Genomic DNA, 21,020 nt, shown 5'->3' on the forward strand with positions numbered 1-21,020 from the left:
CAGGTCTATCAGTACCATTTTTTCAGCAGTATTTGCTTACTTCATGTCTCTGTCACATTTTGGCAAGTCTTGCAATATTTTAAACTTTTTCATTATTATCATTATATTTGAATTGCTGTAATCTCACAATACAACTTTAATGGATAAGATGTTCCTTCTTACAGATGAGCAAAGAAAGTGGTTTCTTGAGATGGAATCTACTCCTGGTAAAGATGCTGTGAAGATTGTTGAAATGACAACAAAGGATTTAAAATATTAAATAAACCTAAGTGATAAAGCAGCAACAGTGTTTGAGAGGATTGACTCCAATTCTGAAAGAAGTCCTGTGGGTAAAATGCTGCTAACATCAATGCTACAGAGAAATTGTTCATGAAAGGAAGAGTTAATCAATAGGGCAAATTTCATTGTCTTATTTTATGAAATTGTCACAGCCATCCCAGCTTTGAGCAACCACCACCCTGTTCAGTCAGCAGCCCTCAACATCGAGGCAAGACCCTTCACTAGCAAAAAGATTGATTACCTGGAAACTCAAATGAAGGCTAGTATTTTTTAGCAATGAAGTATTTTTAAAGTATGAACATTTTTTAGATATATTATTGCACACTTAATAGATTCCAGTATAGTGTAAACATAACTTTCGCATGCACTAGGAAACCTAAAAATTCATTTGACTTGCTTTATTGTGGTATTCTTTATTGCAGTGGTCTGGAGCCCAACCCACAGTACCTCTGAGGTATACCTGTATTTAGACTGTGGTCAGTAAAAAGCCCCCCAGTCATCCAACCAGGTTTCTGTTGGAAAACTAACCAACTCTATTAGTTTTTTATTCTTGTCATAACAAATTACCACAAAGTTAATGGGTTAAACAACACAAATTTATTACCATACAGTCCAATAGATCAGGAATCTGATGTTGGTTTCACTTGGCTAAAACGAAGGTGTCAGCAAGGCTGTGTTCCTGTCTGGAGGTTCTAGGGAGAATCCACTTCTTTGTTCCTTCAGGTTGTTGGCATAATTTGGTTCACTGCAGTTGTAGCACTGAGACTCCTATTTGCTTGCTGATTGTCAGTTTAAGGACTGTTCTCATCTTCTAGAGGCTACCCACATTCCTTGACTTGTGGCCTCAATCCTCCATCTTAAAATCCATCAATAGCAGGTCAAGTTCTCTTCGAATATCTCCTCCTTCTCCTATCTCCTCCTTCAATGCTGAAGGAAAGTTCTCAATTTCAAAGACTCATGTGATTAGATTGGCCCCTCCTAGATAATCCAGGATATTCTCCCCAACCAAAAGTCAGTAAATTTACTCACATCAGCAAAATCCCTTTTGCCGTGAGGTTATATATTTACAGGTTTTGGGGATTAGGACTTCAACATCTTTGGGAGCAGTTAAGTGTGTATGCTTTGGAATCCTCAGGGGTTGGAGTCTGGTTCTAACACCTAACAGGCAAAGAATCTTGGACAAGTTACTTTAAATTTTTTCTTTTTTATAATAATGGCATCGACTCCAAGTGACTCTCATAAAAACTACAGAACACATATACTTAGCAGGTACCTAACATACAAACATAACTGTTAGCTATTATTAAACTTAAATGAGGAACATTTAATCTAAAATTTCATATTATTGTTTCCAACCCAGTGCCACAGCCTGTCAAGATAGTTTTTAATCTCAATTCTGTGGTCTGCAATATTATAACTTCCTTTTAGATTTGTGTTATCTTCCCCTTGATAAGCACACTTGCTCCTTCATTTTGGTCACAAAGTTAGGGAAGGTCAAACTGTAGCTCTGGCACCCATGGAGACAACTCTTCTCTTTGAGAACAATTTCATGTGAAAGGCCCTGACTCTCTGGGTCAAGTGCTGAGAAAGGGAAAGGAAATACAAAGGCTTCTGCCCTCAAGACATTCCTAGTCTAATTAATGGCCCTTTTCAAAACAAGAAAAAAATAGGGTCACTGCAAATGGCACCATGGTCTGCTCTAAGACAATTTAGTTTTAGGTGGATAAATGAGGTAAGTAAAGGAGATATTAACATCCCCATTTTATAGATTAATAAACAACCGAGGCTCAGGACATTTTAAAGGACTTGTTTAGGCTCATTTGGCTAATGAAGGGCAGAGGGAAGCCATGAACCCAGGATTTCTGAATCCAAATTCTACATTCCTTCCCCCTCAGCACTCTTCCTTCTAAGGGTATGGAAATCACAATGAAAAATAGCTTCCTGTGAACTGGGGTGAGCACACCACTAGCATACAGTTCTGCTTGCCACATATCAGAACCTGAAAAGCCCCAGAAAGGAGATAACTAAATGATGTAAGAAATCCTGGGCCTTATCGGGGAAATACAAATCAAAACCACAATGAGATACCACCTCACACCAGTGAGAGTTCCACATCCGGCTCCCTGCATGGAGCCTACTTCACTCTCTGTGTCTCTGCCTCTCTCTCTCTCTGTGTGTGTCTCTCATGAATGAATAAATAAAATCTTTAAAAAAAAAAAAAGAGGGCACCTGGGTAGTTCAGTGGTTAAGCATCTGCCTTTGGCTCAGGTCATGATCCCTTGGGTCCTGGGATCGAGTCCTTCATTGGGCTCCTTGCTTCTCCCTCTGCCTATGTCTCTGACTCTCATGAATAGATATTTTTTTAAATCACAGATATGGGCAACATAGATGAAAATCCAATATTGTGACTTCAAAATCCCATGTTCATAAAAGGGTCAATATGTACCACATCCTGATTGTGTAAGATCTCAATTTACTATAACATGTGTATACAAACATACATATATATATTCAATACTAAAAGTGAAATTCTATCACATAAACTTCTTTTAAACTAACAGTTTAATTTTGCCTGGCTTTAGAATTTAGGAGGTCTTTTATGGAGATCGTGTAAGTCTACAGAAAACAAACAAACCACTGTCCAGATAGTTTGAAATCATTCAAACCAGCAACTTATTGGATTTTCTATTATCTGAGCTATTACGTTTTAATCTACAAACCCATTTTTATTATTGAAGAAGTTTCAAAGAAGCAGCTGACCATAAATTTGAAATGACAATGATTGGGTTGTGACAGCCTCTATTTCTCTCCCAAGTGTCAACCCCATAGCAGTGCAGAGGTCCTCTCCAATGGAAGTGCCCCCTATATGTCCTGAAGATTTATCTTGACTACCATCAGAAGCATGTTTATATTCTTTCACTGTGAGATAAGTAGGACAGATATTATTGTTCTCATTTTACACAAAAAGAGTCTAAGGCTTAAGGCTTAAGGGACCTTAAATGGTGTCAAGGTCACACAGCTCATTGGTGGAACAGCTGGGACAAGAAGTCAGATCTCACAAGTCCTGTTACACAGTGCTACCTCAAAGTTATTAGCAATTATTTTTCACTCATCCAAAACAACAGAATGTAGTAAGAGTTGTTTCTGTCCCTTCTTAATTTCAATACATTGTCTTGAAATATGTATAAATTATGCCTTAACTGAAAAATACCACTTTCCCGCAGTATATCCAGTCACCTGTCTGCCAGGACAGAAAGATATTTCTAAGAATCTTTGGGAGTTGGCAAGTTGTATACATGATCAAAGCAGGACTTTTGGTTGAGACAGGACTATAATGCAGACAGACTATTAAGCCAGGTCTTTCCAGTAAGGTGTCTCCCATTTAATGGAGCTGTTTCTAAAATGCCTATGATCACTCCCTCTCACTAGATGGCCAGTGGCACAGTGAGATTTTCTTGTGATCATAGATGTCTAGATTTTTCTCAAAGCCACATAGCTTCAGGAGAAAAAAGAAAAATCAAAGTTTTAGCTACTGTGTTTCTTTTTTTCCAACTCTGAGTCAGAAGCTGGTGCACCTCAGATACTTCAAGCTCAGAAAGGCAAACCAATACTTGAGTGTGCCAACACTACTATTCCCCTCCCCCATCACAGCAACCCATCCCATAACCTGGCCCCATCTACCTTACCTATAACCTGAATAGAGGTGGCTGGTATCATTAGGGAATACCATGGAAAAGCAGCACTGTTGCTTGGCAGCAATCTCCTCAGCTAGCTTCCCATAAACTGGGATAGAAATTTCTTCCTCTAATCCAAGTTACCTCTGTGATATATACCAACTTGAAGGATCCTCACATAAACATTCATGATGTAAGAAATTGGTAGGCAGCCTGATTCTTTATTCCTTTATGCTATAAGGGCAAAGTTACTAGGGAACAAGAATAATTAATCCAATCAGGGGATCCCTGGGTGGCTCAGCGGTTTAGCGCCGCCTTCAGCCCAGGGCCTGATCCTGGAGTCCCAGGATCGAGTCCCACATTGGGCTCCCTGCATGGAACCTGCTTCTCCCTCTGCCTGTGTCTCTGCTTCTCTCTCTCTCTCTCTCTCTCTCTGTGTCTCTCATGAATAAGTAAGTAAAATATTTTTTAAAAAATTCAACCAATTCACGAAAATTATCTGCATAATTCAAACAAGAAAAAAACTCACTCAAGAACAATTTTACTCATTTTATTCAAATAATTTTGACAGCCCCTTTCCTCAGTGATAACTGCTGGGTCAGAGAAGAACTTAAAAAAAAAAAAGTGAACACCACCAAATAGAACTGCTTTCTTGAGCAAACAGTGTCATCTAGCCCAAATCGTATCAATTCTGCATTGTATCAATGCAGGAACCTAGGAACCATTACTATAATCCAGGTCTCCTTCCTCAGTCTCTGCCCTTTGCACTATATGCAGTCATGTGCTCTTCACGGGAAGAGCATCACAGCCCATCAAACAATCCAATGTGTCACACCTGGTGGCAAGTAGGTTGAGTGTTGGAGCTCCCAGGGGTTTTCCCTGGGCATTTTCAGGGACTTACCCTACAATTTATAAACCATGTAGTCTTCATTCACACATAATGGAAATAATTCCCCAAAGCAGTCCTACCTTCCTCAGAAACATAAATGAACAAAGGAAAATAACAGGTTTTACTGAGTCCAAGACTAGTGTTAAGAGCAGAAACTGGAGGAAAAAAAAAAAGAGCAGAAACTGGGGACTACAGGGTTATTACACAGCAGGAGGACATTCAACAGGCATGGAACTATTTTTGGCACAGTGGTAGAAATTTCAGTTCAATAGCACTTTGCTGAGAAATATTGTGGTATTAAATAATCATATGAGGTCTTTTAAGAACAAATCTAAATTTGTATTAGCAAAAGTCCTGTAAATATTACTTATCCTTATAATAGTTTAGCAAGAAAAGCTCTACCATGATTGAGGTCACTGATTTTGGAATCAGTCCTTTTCGACTACTTTGGTTTGGGTTTTTTGTTGTTGTTGTTGTTGTTGTTTTTAATTTATCCATTTGAGAGAGAGGGAGAGGGAGAAACAGATTCCCCGCTGAGTGGAGAGCACGACATGGGACTTGATCCCAGGATCCTGAGATCATAACTCAAGCAGAAGGCTTAATGGACTGAGCCACCTAGGTGCCCCCAGTTACTTTGTATTGGGCAGAAAAAGCTCAGGTTTTATCATGTATCATACAGATGCATAAAACAAAACACATTAGCATTCTCATTTTAGATAAAAGTCCCCTAAAGCCCTCTTGAGCAAACCATAAGAACTCATATATACATAAACTTTTTTGGTTTTATGTATTATTTTCCATATATATATCAGTCTCTTATTGAAGTTCTCAAGACTTTGAAGCAGCTATAAATGCAATACATGGATCAAAGTCTAAAAAAACAGGGTAGACTGGATAAGATAGCCTATTAACTTTCAAGGAAATTGGGTATATTCATAACTATCTCTGTAGTCTGAGGCTCACTAAGTGAAGACAGCTCAAAACTGTTTTAGTAGAGAGTCCCCCTGAACTGAGCAGCTAGTGTACTACTCTGGTTTAGGAGTGCTGAGAAGTTCTACTTTCTATTTATGGAATCATACCCATCCTTTCTCAAACCCTCTTTCCTAACTGCTCACTGTTCATGAGACCCCAATGGACTCTCTTCCCTGGCTCCTACTCTCCTGCCCCATTGTCCAGGATGACAGAACAGAAGCAGCCAATCAACAGAGCAATTCAACCATAAGCCAGATTTAGAATCACATCTTCCACTGGTGTTAGGGGATATTAATCCACACTCCCCCCATGCCTACTTCCTCAACCTATTTAACTAGCTACATGAAAGCCCTGACACCCTCACTATATTGAACCTCATCCAAACTGAAAGGTTGCTGGGCCAGACCTTTTCTTTCATTGTAAAATACACATAAAACTATCATTTCAACCATTTTAAAGTGTACAATTCCATGGCATTTAGTATTTCATAGCTTGGCTAAACGTTACCACCCTCCAGTTCCAGAGTAGTATCATCACCCTCCTGTATCCACTCTCCATTCATGCGACTCCCAGCCCCCTGGCAAACTACTTATTCTGCTGTCATTTACCACAGCAATTAGTAGTTTGGGCTAATATTGCTATACTTCACTGAGAAGGACCAATTAATTCAATGAAGCAAAAGGAATTTTTGTTTATATTAAGAATTTTAAGGACTAACATCTGGATTCTAAATCCAATTTAACTTCAGGTCATAATATCCCTGTAGGTTTTGTTAAACCTTAACAGATTACCATATCTGGGTCCCTCATCATTAATTTGTCAAGTAAAATTAATTACCATCCCAGTTTCCCTCCATACTCCATGTAGTGCTAATCACTCCTTGATCTCATTTTTCCATTTTATAGAATTCATAAAAGAACAAATTTAAGTTATATTACTCAAAGATTAAAGATTCACTAGTCGATTTTTGGTTCCTCCTTCCTAGGAAATAGTGTTTCCTATCTGGGAAGATACCTTTGCCATTCTTCTGTTGGCTCCTTTGTAAGCTCAAATTGACCCACTGACTTTTAAAAGCCCAACTTTTAATGTCTGGCACATTCTGTGCACTTAACAGATGTTTTTTTAAAAAAAGAAGAGTTAAATGTCCAAGAAGCTAAATGGTTGCAAGTGACACTTCTGGTATGGTTTTTGTAGAAACTATTATCTGTTGGCTCAAATTGTCATTTTTCCTTTGCACCTCTAAGTAATAACAAAAATAATCTTAACTACTTTACATTTGTTTTGTGACATCATAAGATCACAAATTTTAAATGAAAAGCAACAAATAATACAATTTGCTTTGACTATTAGAAACACAAACATATATTTCAATTAAGTCAAAATCTGCAGATGGACCAGTATAATTCTAGCTTCTACTCATGGAATCATTCCCCTCCTCCAGCCCTCCAACACCTCCCCCCCCCCCCCAAACCCCTACAAAATCCTCTTTTCTGTTCAGAATCACTGTCAACTATTACTGGGCAACACAAGGCATCATTTACCACGTTTTTCTTCTATTGTCTTAAGAAAAAGGAATTTCAAACAAACAAAACCACATCCATAATCATCTTAACAACCTAAATTTCATAATCCTAAATTGTAATCAAGTTTCAAGTCCCCAAATTATTCCACCGGTATTCAGTTATCTAATCAGCTATACTCAAATTATAGGAATAATCACAATATTTCAGGCCATTTATTGGTTTAACTTTCCAAGCTCTCAATAATCCCCAGAAAGGATTAATATTGCTCTTGATTTCTCTTGGTATTTCTGAGGAGAAAAAAAGATAACCAAATTATCAAATCAACTCAAAGCAAATATTTCAAGGTTGTTCAGCAGCTTTAGCCTGATTACTGTCACCTAAGGGAGCTGTGTATGTTTTCAAATCAGAAATTCCCACTAATTCAGTGCTTCTACTAAATTCAATTAAGTTCTGTAAAATTTTCATAAAAAGATTTAAGCTACACAATAGGGAGAATTTGTGGTTGAGTATATATTAAAATATTCTGCCCTTGAAAATAAAGCAACTCATTAACAAATCTACAGAGAATAGTTTCAGTGTAGAAGTGTCCAGAAATATTTTACTTATGTTTAAACTTTGATAGTACTTATGACAAAAAGTTTGAAGTGAGAAGATACCATGGGTCATAGGCCCAGACTAGCAAAAAGAAGTATCTCAGGTTTAAAAATAGGGCTACCGGGACACCTGGGTTGCTCAGTGGTTTGGCGCCACCTTTCGCCCAGGGCGTGATCCTGGAGACCCAGGATCGAGTCCCACATCAAGCTCCCTGCATGGGGCCTGCTTCTCCCTCTGCCTGTGTCTCTGCCTGTGTCTCTCTCATGAATAAGTAAAATATTTAAATAAAAAATAAAAATAGGGCTACCTGTCAAACAATTCTCCATGTTCTTTCATTCAATTGTGGGTTTTTTTTTTAAGATTTTATTTATTCATGAGAGAGAGAGAGAGAGGCAGAGACATAGGCAGAGGGAAGCAGGCTCCATGCAGGGAGCCTGAGGTGGGACTCGATCCCAGGACTCCAGAGTCACACCCTGGGCGAAGGCAGGGGCTCAACCACTGAGCCACCCAGGCATCCCTGATTGTGTTTACATTACAATGGCCAAAGATGAGATTTAGGTCACTTAAACATACTTCAAACTGAAAAGGGAACTCTGAAGACAAGAGTCTACTGAGCATGATCAAACTTGCTTATGCTCACGGTGGTTTCCACAAGCTATCTAAGTTAGGGTGTCTTTATAGTTCTCCTCCTTCTGTGTATCATTTTTTTCCACCTGCTGGTTGCTCTCAAGATAGCAAATTGGCTGTTGCAGTCCCAGGCCGACCTCAAAGATGTAGGCCACACCCCTTTGGGAGAGTATTTCCTCCTCCATTCTTCAACAAATCCTCGTCTTCACTGTCTTTGGATCAATCTATCCCCCTTACCTGTTCAACCCAGAACCAGATTAGTTTAAATCAACAGTTCCCAACCCAGCCCAGACAATCTGACATCCTTACATTATGCTGAACTAAAAGTCTTTGATAATACCTATCTACCTAATGCACACACACACACACACACACACACACACACACAGTTTTTGAAGAAAAACATTAAAACTTAATTATATTATCAGGGAGGAATAAAACTTATAATAAAATGCATAGTGTGATACATAAATGTTCAGGAATGGCTATAATAGAGGAAAAAGAGAAGTATGACTGCTGCAAATGAAAACTGACCCTGATGTGCTGTAATGTCAAGTACTGTAATGACATAATTTTCCAAAATAGCAAACAACTCTTGGAAATATTCCAAACAAAATAATCATCCTTCCTTGATTTACAAGGCAGTTGCATTCCTAGGAAATTCTTTGTACTGTATACAAAAAACCGTTAATATCTACAAAATATTGTTCACTTTAAGATCAGATAGTATCTGACGGGATACTGGCAAGTCATATAGGACAGGGACAATTCTTCCTAGTCCCTGACCATCAAATATTTGTAGTAGTATCCCCCAAATCATGAAGAAGCACCCCTACATGCTGTTGAAATGTTCTCTAAGGGGGCATTAAGGGGTACCGGGCTGTAGGAATCCGATGAAGTCAGTAAGGCTCACTCAAACCTCAATTACTTTACAAAATGAAGAAAGGTGAGAGGCAGCAATATCCACTTCCTCGTTCATAAATTAAAACTAAGAGAATTTCACCCAAAACCCAAAAAATACAATTTAAAAATGAGCATAAGACATGAGCAGACATTTCTTCAAAGAAGACATACAGATGGCCAACAGACACATGAAAAGATGCTCATCATCACGGAAATGCAAATCAAAACGACCTCACAATTGTCAGAATGATTAAAATAAAGAAGAAACAACAGGCATTGGCGAGAAAGTGGAGGAAAAGAAAACTTCTAGCACTGGCAGGAATGCAAACTGGGGCAGCCACTAGGGACAAAAGCATGGAGGTTCCTCAAGTTAAAAATAGAGCTCCCCTACAACCCAGCAACCCACTATTGGGTATGTACCCAAAGAATACAAAAACATTAATTCAAAATGATACAATAACCTGATGTTTATAGCTGTGTTACTTACAACAGCCAAATTATGGAAACAGCCCAAAAGTCCATCCACTGATGGATAAAGGTGTGTGTGTGTTCACACCAGTGAGAATGGTGAAAATTAACAAGACAGGAAACAACAAATGTTGGAGAGGATGTGGAGAAAGGGGAATCCTCTTGCACTGTTGGTGGGAATGTGAACTGGTAAAGCCACTCTGGAAAACTGTGTGGAGGTTCCTCAAAGAGTTAAAAATAGACCTGCCCTACGAGGGATCCCTGGGTGGCGCAGCGGTTTGGTGCCTGCCTTTGGCCCAGGGCGCGATCCTGGAGACCTGGGATCGAATCCCATATCGGGCTCCCGGTGCATGGAGCCTGCTTCTCCCTCTACCCATGTCTCTGCCTATCTCTCTCTCTCTGTGTGTGACTATCATAAATAAATAAAAATTTAAAAAAAAAAAAAAAAGACCTGCCCTACGACCCAGCAATTGCACTGCTGGGGATTTAGCCCAAGAATACAGATGCTGTGAAATGGCAGGACACCTGCACCCCAATGTTTATAGCACCGATGTCCATGATAGCCAAACTGTGGAAGGAGCCTCGGCATCCATCGAAAGATAAATGGATAGAGAAGATGTGGTTTACACTGGAATATTACTCAGCCATTAGAAACGACGAATACCATTTGCTTCAACGTGGATGGAACTGGAGGGTATTATGCTGAGTGAAGGAAGTCAATTGGAGAAGGACAAACATCATATGGTTTCATTCATTCGGAGAATATAAGAAATAGTGAAAGGGACTATTCGGGGAAAGGAGAGAAAATGATTGGGAAATATCAGAGAAGGTGGCAAACCATGAGAGACTCCTAACTCTGGGAAAGGAACAAGGGGTAGTGGGAGGGAAGGTGGGCAAGGGGATGGGGTGTGATTGGGTGACGGGCACTGGCGGAGGCACTTGATGGGATGAGCACTGGGTGTTATGCTATATGTTGGCAAATCGAACTCCAATAAAAAGTGTGTACACCTACATATAATGGAATATTGTTCAGCCATAAAAAAGAATGAAAGCTGGACATTTGCAATGACATGGATGGAGCTAGGGTATAATGCTCAGTAAAAAAGTCAGAGAAAGACAACAAATATCACATGATATCACTCATATGTAGAATTTAAGAAACAAAATAAGCAAAGGGGGCAAAAAAAAAAACAAAAACAACTGATGGTTTACCAGAGGGGAGGTGGATGGAGGTTGGGTTAAATAGGTGATGGGGATTAAGACGTGCACTTGTGATGATGAGCACTGGGTGATTAAAATAAAAACTTAAAAACAAAACACCAAGAGAATTTCAAGTGCTTCCTCAGATAAAAGGCTTTATATTCAAGAAATGTCTACTAATAAATCAAAGTCTTTTGTATTTGTTCAAGTTCAAAGCATGTTAAAATTGAGATGGCCAGAAAGGTGATAAGCTGAATGAACTAAATAAAATATATCAGTTTTTAATTAGCACTTGAATCCATTTGGTAGAAATGGTAGGTTTTAGGAATAAGCAACAATATTACAAATTAAATATCCACTAGATTTCAAACTCCCAATAACTTTCTCGGCTTTAAACAAGAATCATGTTTGCATTCACTTATATTTCGGTTGACATTGGAAGCCATCATAGTAGAAATAATTTAGAAGGAATAAAACATGCTGAGGGACAGAAACTATGAATCTTAATTTTGTTTCCTCTAAATCCGCTTATGACTTAATTCTGTGAGCAAAGAAGTGGAATTATGAATAAAAAGCTTTGCTACTCTTCTTAATAAAGATTTTATTTATCTGAGAGAGCAAGCAAGCATGAGTAGGGGCGAAAGAGGCAGAGGGAGGAGAAGAAGCAGACTCCCTACTGAGCAGGGAGTGGGACTTGGGGCTCAATCCTGGAACCCTAGGATCATAACCTGAGTAGAAGGCAGACACTGAATGGACTGAGCCACCTAGGTGCCCCCCAAATTTTTGCTCTTTACGTGGTCCCTTAAATGGACTAAGTCTCTTGAGCCAAAGGACCATATGGAGGCAGGAAGGCTTACTGCAGTTATCTTTCTTACAAGGACCCTTGTCACCTGAAAAACTTTTGGAAGCAAAGCTCCTTGTGCTTGATTCTTAATTATGGAAGAATGCTCTAGTCAAAATTGCTTTGCGCTAGAGAGGGAATACAGTATCACTAATAACTACTAAAAAGCAATTACCTAGCAACCTAACCCTACAGATAGTGATTTTTTAAAAATGAAACATAGCTGACCCTATTTGGTCATTTTTATTCTGTTCTCTCATTTCAGTCCCAGAAAGTATAGTCTGGATAACCAAATCACTAGGATGCTGGTAAGTCTCATGTCAGCTGCAATTGCAATTTTTTACAATTTGGGGTAGTACCCTCAGTAGGAAAGGTTTTAATAGGCAGCTTATATTCCTTAACTCAGTCATACAGATTTATTATCAAACATTTACTGGAATTTAGATACGGAACAGGATTCCATTATTTAAAAAAATAAACTCACAGCTAATATTTCTTTACAGCTATAGAATCTGCTCTTTCATGTTCTCCTAAAAGTGGAAAGATAGCATAAAGAATGTTGTTGTTAAGGCTAAGGAAAGAGAGAGTGTTGTCAGAGCCAATTCCATTCTAGGATCAGATAATATCAGATATTCAACAGCAGTGCTGCCCAAGCAAGTAAACTGTCAAAGATATTACTGATAGCAACAGAATAGGGCTGACGTATCAGTGATCTATGAATAAACAAGATACAACTTAAACATACTTTACACCTGAAGAATTTACTGATCATTTTGTTGGGGAAAGAGCATTAAGTAGAGTTCATACCTAAAAGTCAATACCACTTAGAGGTGCCTGGGTGGTGCAGTTGGTTGAGTGACTAACTTGGTTTCAGCTTAGGTCTGATCTCAGGGTCGTGGGATCGAGCCCTAAATCAGCTCTCAGTGCAGAGTCTTCCTATGACTCTCTCCATCTCCCTCTACCCCTCCCTCCCTGCACTCTTCTAAAATAAGTAAATCTTTAAAAAAATAAATAAAAAATAGTAATACCATTTAAACCAAATCTAAATTAAATAAGCCCTGTCACCATCCAAGGGTTTCTTTCCTAAAACCTTAGGTACAACATAAAATAATCTATAACACTGACATCACGATTAGTTTTCAGAAGAGGGGAAGGGAAGGAAACAATTCTACAAACTCAGAAGTTACCTTTTAAAATGAGAGCATTTTAATTTTGCAATAAATGTAGAAAAGTATTTATAGGAGAGGGGGGATAAAGCTTTGTTTATTGTAGAGTTACGTAAACTTAGGTATTAAATTGGCAATGAATGAATGAGGAATATACACCGAGTACCACACACTTACAGTTCATATACAAAGTTACCCTTGGCAAAACTGACTGGGTTCCATAACAGTCTAAAACGCCTCAAGACTGAACTTAAATTTTTCTAGGTCTTTAGAGGGCTAAAGGGACATTGGTTGACAGCTGTTAAAATTCAAAGGGAAATAAATGTTAATGTGTTTGGTATCCATCTTACTGTTCAATAATTCTAAAACTTTTTAAAATCCTGCCTCATTTCATTTATTTTTTAAGAGATTTTATTTATTTATTCATAAAAGACAGAGAGAGAGAGGCAGATTCATAGGTAGAGGGAGAAGCAGGCTCCTTGTGGGGTCCCTCATGCGGAACTCGATTCCAGGACCCTGGGATCATGACCTGAGTCCAAGGCAGACGCTCAACCACTGAGCCACCCAGGCATCCCTGCCTCATTTCTAAAAGGATTAAGGCAAAATGTCTTTTTTAAGTTAAAATTCACAATAAAACTTTTACAAAAGATCTAAATGGAACTTCTACTTGCAAATTTGTTTAAAACTCTCAAGATCACAAAACTGCTATTGCCAACTATAAACTTCAGTTATTTTAGGTAGATGAAATATTCTGTTTTATTAAATATAAAATGGCTATATGACATTTTTATTATAAAAAAGCTCTGAATTTGCTAAGTGTGCTACAGTCTCTTAATACCATGTTTACACCTTCCTTGAGATGTAGTACTTTCCAAAAAAAAAGGAAAAAAACAGATCCAGTGGGAAAGAGAATGTTTAATAAATGGTGTTGAAACAAACAGCTATCTGTTTGGAATAAAAATAAAATTAGATCCTTACACCTTGCACCATATAGAAAAATACATATATTACTGATGGATTCAAGAGTAAAAAATAAAAATGCAAGTACCCAAAATTCTACATACAATTTTAAGGGGTTCACAGACTCCCTAAAGCCCCTCCATGGATCTCAGGTTAAGAATTGTTAATAACTTCTATTAAAATCTCAATGTCAAATACCAAGTGTGTTTTCTGTGTTTTCAAGATCAAGTCACATGCAACAAATGAAAATGAACACATTAACTCATTGTTGTAACTTTATAAAATCTCCAAACTGGAACTAGAAACAGAGGCATGTCAATACAAATGGACAATGACTTAAAAAAAAAAATACACCAATTTAAATAAGTTTGAGTGCATACTGTACAAGTGTATCCATGTCTGTTAGCCTTTCAGAAATATAAAATCAGCTAAATCTTTAGTACTTAAAATTCGTTATGTGCAATGTTATTCTCAAACTTGATTAAAATACTTAATAAATACAAGTTATGTTTAATATGAATAACTGCAACATACTTAAACATCTAAACATATAATAGGAACTCTATAATATTAAAATGCAATACTTTCACCTGCATTAATCTCATACACAATGGAAAAATACTTGCAGATAATTAGCATTAAGAATGCAAATATATTTTCACTGTGGAAGAAAAATAATAAGATTAGAAATCATATATTTGTGTAATCTACAAGGAAGCTGTAGATAGTCTACATTATGACATTCTATTTTAAAATGAAAACAATTCAATATTTAACTTTACAACAAATTTACTCAAGGCAAAATATCTGTTTATTACAGAACAGGATCTTAAATCAAAGTAAGCAAGGCAACATTAGATCAACCATCTTAGATTTTTCTTAATGAAGTGTAGCTTTAAAATTGTAATAAAGGTGAACATAAATTCTAACATGCTCTTCTCTTCTTATAAATGGGATGATGTAGAAAAGCAAAGCTTCAACGTGTAGGGATTGGAACCATCTGTAAAAATAAAAAAAAAGTTAACAGCTCACTTCATCAAACTTTCAAGATTACTCTGAGTTAGCAGAGTAAATTATTTCACCTTTTTATAGAATCAGAAGCAGAAACATAAAGAAGGAAAATTTTTATCTAAGTAAGGTAAGGGGAAGATTACTTTTGTATATCTCCACCAGCAGGTAAGCTACATGTAAGGCAGGAACTTTTATCCACAGCTACACACTCTTGCTACTGTTCTAAACCCTGACACACAGAGGCACTCAACATCTCTTAGTGAATTAGTTAATCATTACAGATAAACAGTATAGGATTAAGCTTATGTCCATTAGTGAAGCTCATTTTGCAGAATATATTAGAATGGCAATTCCTCTATAAAAGCCAATTCAAACTGAAAGGAAACAAACCATGAGACCCTTAACTCCAGGAAACCAACTGAGGGTTGCTGGAGGGGAAGTGGGTGGGGGAATGAGATAATTATGAGATGGGCATTAAAGAGGGCATGTGATGTGATGAACACTGGGTGTTGTATGCAACTCATAAATTACTAAATTCTACATCTGAAACTACTGACGTCCTTCCTGTATGTTGGCTAATTGAATTTAAAACTTTTTAAAAAGCCAATTCAAATAGAGGCTGGGAAATGGGATAAGAATGGAATATAAGGGAAGATATTAATAAGCTGAAAAAGTTCCAGGATCTAGTATTAAATTCTAGAATTAAGGGTTCCCTGGGTGGCTAAGTGGTTTGGTGCCTGCCTTTAGCCCAGGGCATGATCCTGGAGTCCCAGGATCGAGTCCCGCATCGGGCTCCCTGTGTAGAGCCTGCTTCCCCCTCTGCCTGTGTCTCTGCTTCTCTCTCTCTGTGTGTCTCCTCTCATGAATAAATAAATAAATAAAATTCTTTTAAAAAATAAAAATTCTAGAATTACTCAAAAAACAGAGTATAATCCACAAAATTTTTTCCTTTTACACATTTTTCTTTCTTTTCAGACCAAAAAGAACTCCTCAATTAATTATGCAAAGAAATAATTCCAGTATCTTAATGGATTAAATTTTTTTAAATTCCTATAAAGGAAAAAGCATATAAATTAACAGGTATTTGCATGACACTGGAGAGGATAAAAAGATAAATAATTATTCCTGCCTCCAAGTAGTTTATTTACTTATTTATTTAAACAAATGTTTTCAATTTTTTTTAAAAAGATTTTATTTATTCATGAGAGACAGAGACAAACAGAGAGAGAGAGAGAGAGAGAGAGAGAGAGAGAGAGAGGTAGAAACACAGGCAGAGGGAGAAGCAGGCTCCATGCAGGGAGCCTGACGTGAGACTTGATCCTGGGACTCCAGGATCATGCCCTGGGCTAAAGGCGGCACTAAACTGCTGAGCCACTCAGGCTGCCCCAAGTAGTTTAAAATACATCTTGAGTATGTCTCAAATATGTATATAATTTTAAAACCTTTAAAAGCCTTCTATCAAAGATTAAGCTTGATTTACTACTTAAAATTTATTTTTGTTGACTAAAAGTTAAATGAAAGGGGGTTCTCTTATTCTTTAATTAAAAATTTTCAAACATAAAAAATATATAAATTGATACGATAAACCCCCATTTATCTATCACCTAGTTTTAATAACTGTCAACATTTGGCAGTCTTATTTCATCTACCTATTCTCCACACACATTTTGGGAGCTGGAATATTTTAAAGTAAATCCTAGATATATTATTCCACCCATAAATCCTTCAGTGTGTATTTTTCCTTTTTTTCCACATTACACCTAATAAAATTAATAATTTTTTCTTCCACTATTAGAAAAATAAGGGTTTAACACTCCTTAAATCCAGGATCAAAGTACACAGCACAAAGCTTCAAAAGTTAAATACTTGAGTGTATTTTGTATGATAGAAAAAGAAGCCTTTACCATTCTGGAGAGAATAAACAGTGACAATTTCACTTAATACAAATTAAAACAATGGAATTCCATTTTTCATCTATCATACTGGCTAAAAATTGAAAGTTTGACAAGACTCAGTATTGGTAAGAATGTTGGGCAATGGGCATTTTCATATACCACAGGTAGAGATGTAAACTGTACAACTTTCTAAAGGGCAATCTAGTAACATTTATTAGAATATAAACCTTTATGTTCTCCACCATTAGGAAATTGCCCTACAAAATAGAAAAAGTGCAATGATAGGGATGTTATTATAGTAACAGAAAAAACAACTGGAAAATAACAGTATTCACTAGTAGGGAAATGGGTAAATCAAATAAACTGTGGTGTATCTCTACTATGAATAGCTACTCTGTCTGTGCTTTGGGGGAATAAAAAGTAGTAGCCTTGCATATGCTGATACAGAAATAGCTCCAAGACATATTAAGTGAAAACAGCAAGGCATAGAAGAGTATGTATAGAAAAACCATTTTGTATAACTTTTAAAAACGTAGATATACATACACTGAGGAGGAGGAATAAAAGGAGACAAACAAGTTAGAAGCTACTGAAAGCTTTTTAACTTTCATTTTGTACCACTGTGTGTCGTTTTTAAACCATATATGTATTGCTTTCTTCTAAAAAGATCAACAGGGACTGTGGGAGCCAGTATCCAAGACGGCCCCAATGGTCTCTACCCTCCTGGTATTCACAGCTCTGTATGGTCCCTTCCCCACACTGTACTGTGGTTGATCTGTGGGACCACAAGGATACAGCATAAATGATAGTATGTCACTTCCAATGTTAGGTTATAAAAGATACTGGGGCCTCTGTTTCAGTCATTTCTCTCATCTCTCGCAGATCACTCACTCGAAGTAAACCAGCTACAATGAAATAGCCAATGTAGCTTAACTGGACTTGCAAATAAGCACATAAATGAGCTTGGAAATGGATTACCCACTTCCCAATCATGACTTGAAATGACTGTAGACCCAGACAATAGCTTGATTGAAACTTCAAGAGACCCTAAGCTAGAAATACCCAGCTACACTGTACATGTTACTGACCCTCAGTTTGCTGTTTTAAGCTGCTTGGTATGGTAATGTTACACAGCAACAGGTAACTAATAAAAGGATTGTTATGAGTTGCAGGACTTATATGCCTTTTTTCTTCATACTTCTCTATATTAAAAAAAAAAGTGTTATTTTAAAATTGTTGATGTTTCTTAAGTAACTCCTATTGAATAATTATGACACATCTTTCTTACTTGGAACTCTTATCTGGTAGTGATTAAGTGCTGTAAGGGCTTCTACTGCATCAGTTTTGCATTCCCATTCTAACAGCCCGGAAAGTGTTTTGGCAGAAGCTAAAACAAAACAAAGAAACAAAAATCCAGTTATTTGCTTGTCATCAGTTTAACCAGAAAACTTAAAAAGAGGGAATGTGCACTTACGTTTTGCATCAAACACTTTATATTTGATGAATGTAAGAACTTCATGGTCATTACATAACTGTCAAAGAAATGTAAAACCCCATTAAAAATATGGCCAAAATAATATTCCTGCCTTTTTTTCTTTTTTTTTAGAATGTAAACCTTATGGGGGCACATGGGTGGTTCAGACAGTTAAGTGTCTGACTCTTGATTTCAGCTGACCTCATGATCTCAGAGTCATGAGATGAAGCCCCACATCAGGCTCTATGCTGGGTGTAGAGCCTGCTTAGGATTCTTACTCTCCCTCTGCCCCTCCCCCCTTCCTGCGTGTGCACGTGTGCATGCTCTTGCATGTTCTCTCTCTCTAGAAAAAAGAAAAAAAAAGTAAACTTTGTGGTACCGTTTAAGTCCGGCATGAATGAATTAAGTCAAACATGTTTTTAGACTGGTAAGTTCTATGAGAAAACCAATTTTAAAAAGTGGTATTTCTTATAAACTATGTAAGTAATTTAGTGCTAATACAATAAAACTACAAATTTTATGTAACATGTATGCTCAGAGTTGTCAGGATTTATTTAGTACCTAAGGTAGAGAGTAGAGTTCCAGAAAAATCAATTATTTTCTGAAGCATTTCCTACAGTTTGGCAAAAAGACAGGGATATATAAAATTTTGTTACGGACAAGATTTAAGGGCATAGTAAAATAATTTTCTGAATGCAGAAGTCAGGTATTTCATTCCAACTCTCAAAATAACTGAGCCACAAACCAACAAAAGACTAAAAATACTAATAATGCAGAATGGAGGCCAGAAAAGCACAATGGTCAAAGAGTGAGCTATAAAGTACCAAATAAATAACAGAACACCAATAATATCAAAAGCAGAAGATGAATAGTGCAAGACTTTAAAATGAGGTAAAAATGTTATAAATTTTAAAATAATAGGAACATTCTACGTAATTGTATTTTAACACCTACCTTTGTGAAGGTCTCCTCTGTGACACACAGTGGAACATTATAATAATGCAGCACACATGAGGGTGGCTGGATTATATTCTTAGATGCCTGACCAGCACTTGTAAAGCGATTATTTTTGCTCATTGCAAAATCTTTGTAGCTACTTGTACCATCCTCCAGCTCAAATATTTGACTTGGAACAACTGAATGTTGTTTAGACACACTAAAGATTGGGAAGGAAAAAGGTAAAAAAAACCTGTTAGATAAAAAGCAGCAAGTAGGCAGTCTCAAAATGTTAGTATCTATGCCTGCACCAATTTTAACAAATAATACACATAGTTATTTAAATATGATCCAAATATTTAATATTTAAAGGCTTATTTGAATATTTAAATTTAAGTTATAATCCACGACTCTTTTAAGTTTAGGTATATTCTCACATTAGGAAACTTTACATAAAACTTGCCCATTTTAACATGCTGTTTTACAATCATAACACTAAAAACTAAGTATAGGTGTGCAAAACCTGAATTATATGACCTTAACATGCTATGTCAAAAATGGTAACATTATAGGTGCTAGTTTCAAATGTGCTCTCAATTACATTAAAATATCCTAAAACTGAAATATCTAATAAAAACGATGAAGATTTTTTAATACATTTAAAATTTACCACTTAAGATAATTACCAAACATTAAGTCTTTTCCCAAATAATTTGACATTGTTAAGGTGTGTGACAGCTCTTTCTACAGCATACTCATCACCCATTTCTACCAGTGCTGTACCAGGAATGGTCTTCATAAATTTTACCTGCAAATACAAAATCCCAAAAAGGTGACTATTTCCCTTCTACAGTAACAGAATTTCTGAGAGTATGATTTAAGTGGTTGAGGTCAAATACAGAAGATCATCTAGAATCTTGACTTTATTCTGCTGTGCTATTAAGACACTCTTAGGGCAGCCCGGGTGGCTTAGCGGTTTAGTGCCGCCTTGCAGCCCAGGGCCTGATCCTGGAGGCCCGGGATTGAGTCCCACGTCGGGCTCCCTGCATGGAGCCTGCTTTTCCCTCTGTCTGTGCCTCTGTCTCTCTCTCTCTGTGTCTCTCATGAATAAATAAAAAAGACACTCTTAACTCTTACCAAAACTCAACAAAGATAAAAGGTAAAAAGGAAGACTGTAATTCTACTGTGTAGCACAATGAAGAAGAGCACAGGCTTACTCTGTCTCTGCTATGTATTGCATGACTTAGGGTAATTTTCTTCTCCAAGCTACAGACTTCCCTATAAAACAGAGACAATGATAACATCTGATAGGGTTCATCAATATTTTTTCATTCAATAAATATTAGGTGCCTAAAATGTTTTAATAAACACTGAGCTAGATACTGGGGATTAATAGTGAACATAATAGACCTGGTCTTCTTGAAACTTATATTCTGGTAGGTAGGATAAAAAACTATTCAGAATGCTGTTAAAGCAATTAACAAGATGCTATAAGAAATACTGCAAGACAGCCTTGAGATAGCATTGACATCAGGAAGGCTTGTACAAGGTAGGGGCAGTTTAAAAACCAGGCACATTTCACAAGTTTCCATTGCATCATGGGCAAAA

At 37.1% G+C, this 21,020-nt stretch overlaps 1 protein-coding gene across 1 annotated transcript in view; it reads right to left on the bottom strand.

Annotated features, from left to right (window-relative positions):
- Positions 1-14,358: 14,358 nt before the first annotated feature.
- HNRNPLL (heterogeneous nuclear ribonucleoprotein L like) overlaps positions 14,359-21,020 on the bottom strand; it is a 39,171-nt gene continuing 32,509 nt past the window's right edge. Inside the window, exons 9-13 of the mRNA XM_055327190.1 lie at positions 20,099-20,220; positions 19,431-19,632; positions 18,477-18,534; positions 18,291-18,389; positions 14,359-15,096 (exon numbers count right to left, since the gene is read on the bottom strand). Of these exons, the coding sequence (XP_055183165.1) occupies positions 15,041-15,096; positions 18,291-18,389; positions 18,477-18,534; positions 19,431-19,632; positions 20,099-20,220 (537 nt within the window). The 3' untranslated portion in view covers positions 14,359-15,040. The remainder of the gene's footprint in view (positions 15,097-18,290; positions 18,390-18,476; positions 18,535-19,430; positions 19,633-20,098; positions 20,221-21,020) is intronic.

This window comes from Nyctereutes procyonoides, unplaced genomic scaffold (genome assembly GCF_905146905.1).
Source record: "Nyctereutes procyonoides isolate TBG_1078 unplaced genomic scaffold, NYPRO_anot_genome, whole genome shotgun sequence".
NCBI classification, from domain to species: Eukaryota; Metazoa; Chordata; class Mammalia; order Carnivora; family Canidae; genus Nyctereutes; species Nyctereutes procyonoides.